At 44.7% G+C, this 8,947-nt stretch overlaps 1 protein-coding gene across 1 annotated transcript; it reads left to right on the top strand.

Moving 5' to 3' along the window:
* Positions 1 to 136: 136 nt before the first annotated feature.
* On the top strand, positions 137 to 7,010 carry LOC114615977 (high affinity immunoglobulin gamma Fc receptor I-like; the record flags this gene model as incomplete). The annotated part of the gene is given in 5 exon segments (XM_028761548.1): positions 137 to 403; positions 4,304 to 4,555; positions 5,452 to 5,739; positions 6,788 to 6,853; positions 6,856 to 7,010. Coding segments are annotated over 5 exon segments (1,028 nt in total), but the record flags the coding sequence as incomplete, so codon positions are not given.
* Between the last annotated feature and the right edge of the window lie 1,937 nt (positions 7,011 to 8,947).

Genomic DNA, 8,947 nt, shown 5'->3' with positions numbered 1-8,947 from the left:
AAAACAAAACAAAACAAAACAAAACAAAACAAAACAAAACAAAACAAAACTTCATCAGTAGCTCGTGGTTCTGCCTTTAACTCACTCAGGGTTTTCATTGTTGTTGTTTGTTTGCTTGCTTTTCTCTTTTCTATAGATAATGCTACCAAGGCTGTGATCACCTTGCAGCCTCCATGGGTCAGTATTTTCCAGAAGGAAAATGTCACTTTATCGTGTGGCATAAAGTATGGGCCTCACCTGCCTGGAAACAGTTCCACACAGTGGTTTATCAATGGCACAGCCAGTCTGGTCTCCACGCATAGTTATAGCATCCATGAGGCCAGTTTCAAGGACAGTGGTGAATACAAGTGTCAGATAGGTCCCTCAATGCCAAGCGACCCTGTGCAGCTGGAAGTCCGCAATGGTAAGCATAGCATGGGTCAAAGGGGTGGGGAACTCCATAGTTCCTCGTGTGGGTACTAGAGTTCTGTCTGTCTGTCTCTGTCTCTGTCTCTCTTTCTCTCTGAGAGTGTATGTGAGACTTAATCTGCATGAACGTATCAGTACTAAGAACCTACCAGGTCAGATCAGGTCAGAATAGTTAAAATATCATACCAAGGCCCTGTTTGCCTGCAGCACTCCAGCTGGACCAGTTTGGGAGACAATGTCTCAAGAAAAATCTCAGACTCTAATATTTTTATCTTTGTTCAAAATTTATGCCCCCACGTCTCCAGCTCCATCCACAGCAGTCCTTTTCTGTAGTTTTTTGTTGTGTTATTCTGATTGTGTACACTGGCATCACACTGTGGTTTTAATGTATATTTCTTTGCTGATTGTGTACTGACTACTTTTACTGTGTTTATTACATGTCTTTATAAAACCTTTACAAAGTACCCGATGAGTCTTTTGGGAAATGTTTCTTTTCTTTTTTTCTTTTTTTTGGTTTTTTGATACAGGGTTTCTCTGTGTAGTCCTGGCTGTCCTGGAACTCACTCTGTAGACCAGGCTGGCCTCGAACTCAGAAATCCTCCTGCCTCTGCCTCCCAAGGGCTGGGATTAAAGGCATGCACTACCACTGCCCAGCCAAAATGTTTCTTTCTTTTAAAAATATTTTGTGCTGGCCAGCCTGGTCTATATTGTGAGTTCCAGGACAGCCAGGGCTACACAGAGAAACTTGTCTTAGAAAAAAAAACAACAACAACAAAATTTGTTTTTTACTTTTATTTATGTGTGTGTATGTATATATCTGATGCTACACATGCAGGTACATACCCTTGGTGGCCAGAAGAGGGTGTTGGACCTCTTAGAACTGGAATCACTGGCAGTCGTGGGTTCTGGGAACTAAACTTGAAAAGATATAAAAATTCATAGAGAAGTTGGAGACCCCCCATCTGAATTAAGGTTAGCAAGTTCACAGGCCTAGGTTCCAGGAACTAGCTGGCCACCCAAAGAAAAAACTAGCCAGGGACCAGGTCAGCCAGGTCGTTCCGACAAAGAATAGCAGTACTAATAATACAGGTTGGCTAAGTCACTCCAGGAAGTAGCTGACCATAAGAAAATGACCAGGTTAAGGTCATATTCCTGAATAAAATGTGTACAGGATGTTTCTCACTCCCCACCCTGGTTTATGACCAGCTAAATAATGAGTTAAGAATTCTCTACTATTTTTATGATGTGGGTTGAGATTTTCCACTGTTCCCTCTTGGTTTCCCCCTTCACTCCCCTAGTTTGTGGTTTTCTCCTTTAAATACCCCTTGCTCCCGAGCCTCGGGGTCGACGCTCCTCTTGTGAGTCTCCACCTCAGCCGGCTGATATCCTGAAATAAAACCTTTTGTGGTTTGCAGCAAGTTCGGTCTCTTTCGTGATTCTGGGTGGACGTACTCTCCTGTGGCTTGAGTGGGGGTCTCCCCTATCTGGGGGCCTTTCAAACTCAGGTCCTCTGGAACACCGGTTCTCTAGCTTCTTATTGCTGTGGCCCTTTAATGCAGTTCCTCATGCTGTCTGTGGTGATCCTCAACCACAAAATTATTTTCATTGCTATTTCATAACTGTCATTTTGCTACTAGTACAAATTGTAATGTAAACATCTGGTATGCAGGATACCTGATGTGCAATTCCTGTGAAAGTCTTTTGACCTCCAAAGGGGTCACGACCCACAGGATGAGAAACCCTGCTCTAGAAGGCAAGCAAGCACTCTTAACTGCTGAGCCATCTCTCTAGCCCCTTGGCCAATATTTCTATTGCCTCCCCTCTTCCCATACCCCATTAGCTCACAGGAATTCTTTATATATTCTGGGCATTCTCAAGTGTTGGGAATTTCTCTGTGGCTTGCCTTTCCAATGTTATAATGTCAGGTCTTCTACCCCCTTCCCACAGCCAAGGAACAAAAGTTCTTGACTGTCATTTAATATACCAGGTTTTCTGGTTACTGCCCTCCCTATTTTATTTATAAAATGTTTTGCCATGATTATGTAACAGTGGAAGATTCCACTGTGGCTACACTGACACTCAGTCAGTTTCAGTCTGGGTGTTCTAAGACACTGAGAGTTACAGTCCCTGGTAGGCAGACAGAGAGGAGCCATCTACTTTATAAAGGTAGCAAACTTTCAAGATGGCTGGCTTATTCTTCATCCCCCTGATCTGAGACAAAAGCCTGGTAGATTAAAAAAAAAAAATGTCTGGAGGGCTTTGTTTGTTTGTTTTTTTCCCCACCAGTTGGGCCCGCTGCTGATGGACCAGCCTAGGAGTTTGGCAGGATCTGTATATGCTAACATAACAGTGGTGAGGCAATCAGCTGCCAATCCTAAATTAGAAGATTCATCAAAGACTAAAAACTAAAACCAGAAAACAAAAAACCAAAAACGGCCTTTGAGAAGAGAATAAATTTTTTAGCTCCCAAATCCCACCCTGCTTTGCAGAGTCTCTGAGTGCTTGCTGTGTGTGCAGAGGCTCTGTGTGTGTGTGTGTGTGTGTGTGTGTGTGCAGAGGCTCTCTGTGTGTGTGTGCAGAGGCTCTGTGTGTGTGCAGAGGCTCTCTGTGTGTGTGTACAGAGGCTCTCTCTGTGTGTGCAGAGGCTCGCCCTCTGTGTGTGCAGAGGCTCTCTCTCTGTGTGTGCAGAGGGTCTCTGTGTGTGCAGAGGCTCTGTGTGTGTGTGTGTGTGTGCAGAGGCTCCCTCTGTGTGCTTGCTGTGGCGCATTTCCTCACCTGTAGTAATATCTCCTCCCCAGCAGATGCTGTCTACTGTGTTCATGAATTTCCCTGCTGCTGTTTGTTTGCACCCAAGCTTTTCCCTGCCTTTTAAGTCTGTAACAGGCAGAGCCTCATAGGGACTTCAGGACCAAGAAAATGAAGTTCGTTGGTGGGTCCAGGTTCTAATTGTGTGACTCAGAATGAATGTAATTTTCCTACTCGGAGGCAGTGAGGATGAGGGGCTAATGTTTGAATAGGAAATTAGTAAGCTATGTCTATATCACATAGTACAGCTAAAAGCTGTATCTTGTGTTTTTATATGAAATGCCCTCATTAAAGGTTAAAAAACACATTTTCCCTTATATGTTTAACCTAGCCAAAACCATACGTAAACAAATGTACATTGGGTACAGTATAACATAGAGAAGAGAGAACAAGAAGGAGTAAATATTGGGGTGGAGGAAGGACAGACTGCAGGTAAAGGACATGTGACCTGAAAGGGGACAGAAAGTTCATTCTTTTTCTAGGTCTATGTCTGTCATGAATTTCTCACTTTTGTTGATGGATAGGTGCATAAAAATATATCCCATAGTGCAACCCAAATGTGACTCCCCACAGCTGCCATTTGGAATGGCTATTCTTGCTGTATAAAAGTTCATTGAGATCTTGAAACTTGAGTCCAGCTAATTTCAGTGTATATATATATTTTTTACCTGTGTTTTGATAATTTCATATGGAGATACATAAAAATCTTCTACTGTGTTTCAGACATAAAGCAAACACATAAGTGTGTCTAGACAGTGTGGGGTGGAGTTTCTGGGTTGGGGACAGGAATAGATACAAGAAGGAACTGCATTTAGAAGGAATGAGGCAGTGGCTGAGACCATGGGGGGTGGGGGCGAGTGTGCACAGCTGCTGAGAATGGACCATAGAGGGCGCTAGTGTGCACAGCTGCTGGCACTGTCGGTTTTCTTTCAAGAAAGCTGAGAGGTTTGAGAGTGAGACAAGTGTGGACCATAGTGGAGATTGGGGTTGGAATGTTTCAGGTAAAAGATATAAATATCTCCAGGGCCAAGATTTGGCCTCCCCACACTCCCTCTGTTGCATGCAAACACCGTGGGCCTTCACTTTTCAGATAAGCTGCTACTCCAGGCCTCCCGCAGAGTCCTCACGGAAGGAGAACCTCTGGCCTTGCGGTGTCACGGATCGAAGAATAAGCGGATGTACAATGTGATTTTCTATCGAAACGGAAAATCCTTTCGGTATTCTCGAGGTTCTGAGATCACCATTCTGAAAAACAACCCGAGTCACAGCGGCATGTACCACTGCTCAGGCAAGGGAAGAAGACTGCGCTACACGTCTGCAGAAGTGTCTATCACAGTGAAAGGTATCCAGTCTAGATAGCACGAGTTAGAGTTGTAAGACCAGAAGAGCCACTACAAAAGCATCTGCAGTCCTCACTGAAACTTAAAAAGGAGAAAACTGAGTCCTACGAGGCAAACAACCTCCCTGAAGGTCACCACCCAATGACCACTGGCTGAGCTAGACCCAGATGTGAGGTCTCAGCATTGCAACCCACTGCTCTTTGCAGCATCCGCAATGGCCCAACAGTGTCACAGTCAGGGGATAGTGACCATCCCTTCATCAACTTATTTTAGCCCTAAAGCCAGAGATTCTAGGTAGTCAAGAGGGTTTTTTTGTTTTGTTTTTTAATAGTCCAGTTAAATCTCATGAAATTTCCATAGAAATAAAAACCAGAAAGACCTTAGGAACCAGTTATATTTTGTGCTTATGTGTCAGGGACATGTATCATCTCTGGGCCCACTTCTCTGTAAGCATCTGGAAAGCAATCTTCTTTGTCAGAGTTCCACAAGGTCTTTGTTCTCTTTCCAAGGCTTACCTTCTTCGTGCTCAAGTTCACTGCCAAGGTGTTTCGGTCCTAAAAATAGTCCATATCTAGGGGGAAGAAATTGTTGTTTCAGCTTCTCATTTGAATAGCACAAGTAACAAATGACCTAGCTGGCAAGTGCATCTTAGCGCTGACTCTGGGTGGCTACGCACGTGGAACTCTATGGCCTCCTAATAAATAGAGCCACGCAGCGGAGAGTTTTTGTGTAATGAGAAGCCCCTCAGCTGGAGGTCATGCAGCCATGGCTTTTAGAAATCATGCCTCACTACTGGCAATGGGGGAAACCCATTTTCTTGAGGGCTAAGGGTAGAGTCTCATGAAAAGAACAGTGACATAGAATGGAACGCCCTGTCCCCTGTCAACTTTCTCTTTAGAGCTATTTGCCATACCAGAGCTGAAAGCATCCTTGTCATCTCCCGTCCCGGAGGGGAGTCAGGTCACCCTGACCTGTGAGACAAAGATGCTTCTGCAGAGTCCCGGCTTACATCTTTACTACTCCTTCTACATGGGTGACGAGATGCTGGAGGCCAAGAACAAAACATCCTCAGAGTACCACATACCCAGTGCTAAGAGAGAAGATTCTGGATTGTACTCGTGTGACGCAGCCACGGAGGATGGCAACGTCCTTAAGCACAGCCACGACATGAGGCTCCGAGTGCTTGGTGAGTGCGAGGGGAGTGGGGCTGAGGGTCACTCAAGGGTCTGTATCCAGCCTGGAAGGGGAACACCTCATGTGCAGGGCCCCATGCTTCCTTCAGAACTGCAGTCTTCCTCTAGCCTCCCTGACTTTCCTCCCTCTCCTCTCCTTCCCTTCCCTTTCTTTTATTCCTCTTCCTTCCTTCCTTCCTTTATCCCGTTTTCCCTCCTGATGTTTTCCTTCATTTTGACTTCCTCCCTGCAGCCCTCTCTCTGCTCCCCCTTTGCTACCCTCACTCACACTCACTACAGAGGACATTAGGATTGTCTCGGTTGCTGTGATGAAACACCAGGACCACATGCAAGTTGGGGAGGAAAGGGTTTATTTGGCCTACATTTATACAGCACTGTTTATCACAGAAGGAAGTCAGGACAGGAACCCAAACAGGACAGAAACCTGGAGGCAGGTGCTGACACAGAGGTCATGGAGGGGTGCTGCTTACTGGCTTGCTTATTGTGACTTGTTCAGCCTGCTTTCTTATAGAACCCAGGACCGCCAGCCCACACTACCAACAATGAGCTGAGCCCTTTCCTATCAATCACTAATTAAGAAACTAGATGGGTTTTATGGGGGCATTTTCTCAATTGAGGTTCCCGCTTTTAAGATGACTCTCAATTGTGTCAAGTTGACATAAAACGAGCCAGGACAAGAGTGCACCTTTTGATTTGACGAATTTACATTATGGCTTTACATTTTGTCTTCATATATAACATAGTCTCCTGCCTTTATCTGACTGGAGTGGAGGGTTCATGAGTTCCAGAACCAAGGCTCTGGCAGGGAAGAATCTTCAAACCTGCTTCAAGCGTTAAAGACAGAAAGAGCAATGGTTTCTGGAGTTCAGGAGTGACATTCCCAAGGAGCTTGCTTCACCTAGAGGGCCCAAATGGAACTGCTGGAAGTTCCTTCCTGTTTCCTGAGTTTACTTTCTGGAGACAGCTTTCTTCAGTCTTTTTCTTCCAAACATAACTTGGCTGCATCCCTCCAGTGTCTCAAGGATTGCTTCTCTGTTCTAGGTCCCCATTATTCATCAGCTCCTGTCTGGTGTCACATCCTGTTTTACCTGTCTGTGGGAATAATGTTTTTGTGATCACAGTTCTCTATGTGAAAATACACAGACTGCAAAGAAAGAAAAAATACAATTTCCAAGTTTCTTTGGTTTCTGAGCAGAGGAAGAAAGCAACTTCCTTTCAGCAAGTTAGAAGTGATGATGACATGTCTGAAGAAGTAACAGCCACTGTAAGACAGAACACACCTGGAGATCAGGGGGTTCTGAGTACTTCCTGCTCTTCCAGAAGACTTGAGTTCAGTTTTTGTAACTGCTTGTAACTCTAGTTCCAGGGGGTCCTGATAACTTTTTCTGGCCTCTTTCAGGCACCTACATGTGCATGGCCTACAGACACAGACATATGAACAAGAACAATTAAAAAATAAATCTTAAAAAAAAAAACCGAACAACGTCAAAAACCACCGCAGCTCTTACCTCAAAAGGAATATATATATAAATTATGAGGGAATATACATGTAAAAATAATACAAATAAATCTTTAAAAAATAAAAAAATAAAGATGTCTCATCAGTTAAAGAACTTATAGTGCTTATTTTAGTTATTTTTCTACTGCTGTGAAGAAACATCATGACCAAGGTAACTTACAAAAGAAAGCCTTTAACTGGGAGCTTGCTTACAGTTTCAGAGGGTGAGGCCATGACTGTCATGGCAGGCAGGCTTGGCAGTGTAACAGTAGCTGAGAGCTTACATCTTTTTGACAGATGGAGGCAAAACAGGGGAAGGAGAAGGGGGAGAGACAGACATGGGCCTGGCCTGGACTTTTGAAACCTCAAAGCCCATCCCCAGTGACATACCTCCTCCAACAAGACTACACCTCCTAATCCTTCCTAAACAATCCAACTGGAAACCAAATATTCAAACATATGAGCCTTTGGGGGCCATTCCCATGCATGTTGCTCTCCCTGAGGACCTGAATTCAGGTCCCAGCACCCATGCTGGCAGCTCTTAACAATAACCACCTGTAGCTCCAGCTCCAGGGCCTCTGATGAGCACATGTGTGTTCACACACACAGATACATATAGATAGGAATATTAAAAAAATAAAAATAGCCTTACAAAACCACAGCTCTTGTCTCAAAAGGGCCTAGAGGTCGTTTATTGTGGAGCCAATCTGAGTGAGCAGGGCCTGGGAATGCAGTTTTAGGATAACTGAATCCCATGATTCAGTGAAGTGACAGTTGGATGAAGAGGCAGGCAGATTATAGTGAAGAGATCTCTGCTGTAAGTCTCAGCCGCTGTGTGATTACAGGCTTAGCCTTTGGATTGGTGGGAGCTAGGGCTCTGGACCTTTTGCGTTAGTCAGGGTTCTCTAGAGTCACAGAACTTATGGAATGTCTCTCCATATTGAGGGACTTTGTTATGATGACTTACAGTCTGTGGTCCAACTCCTCAACAATGGTCAGCTGTGAATGGGAAGTCCAAGAATCTAGTAGTTGCTCAGTCCCATGAGGCTGCTTGTTTAAGGGTCTTCTGTAGAAGTAGGTTCCAACAGATGTGCTAGCAAGTAAGTGCAAGCAGTGCAAAAGCGAGTCTTCCTTTTTCCAGTGTCCTTTTGTAGACCTCCAGCAGAAGGTGGGGGCCAGATGAAAGTGTGTATCACCACTCCTGGATCTGGGACCTGCTTTGTCCCGGGCTGACCTCAAACTCCTTGCCTTAGTCTCCTTAGTCTCCTGGGATTGAAGGCATGTACTACCTTTCCTGGACCTAAACTTTTCATGGCCACTATACCTCAAGATTTCCATGTTAAAATCCAGGTCAGAACCTTGTGTCTTCCAGCCTCAAGATCAGGATCACAGATGAGCCCTCCAATTCTGGATTGTAGTTCATTCCAGATAGAGTCAAGTTGACATCACACCTTTCTTTTTTTTTTTTTGTTTTTTTGTTTTTGTTTTTTCGAGACAGGGTTTCTCTGTGTGTACCCCTGGCTGTCCTGGAACTCACTCTGTAGACCAGGCTGGCCTTGAACTCAGAAATCTGCCTGCCTCTGCCTCCCAAGTGCTGGGATTAAAGGCATGCGACACCACCGCCCGGCTGACATCACACCTTTCTAAAAGATTTATGTATTAGTCACAGAGATGTTATGTCTTAATTAGGGTTTTACTGCTGT

The sequence above is a fragment of the Grammomys surdaster genome, unplaced genomic scaffold (assembly GCF_004785775.1).
Source record: "Grammomys surdaster isolate TR1022 unplaced genomic scaffold, NIH_TR_1.0 212028, whole genome shotgun sequence".
Taxonomy (NCBI): Eukaryota; Metazoa; Chordata; class Mammalia; order Rodentia; family Muridae; genus Grammomys; species Grammomys surdaster.
Note: the sequence above shows the minus strand (reverse complement) of the source record. Positions and strands in the feature narration are given on the sequence as shown.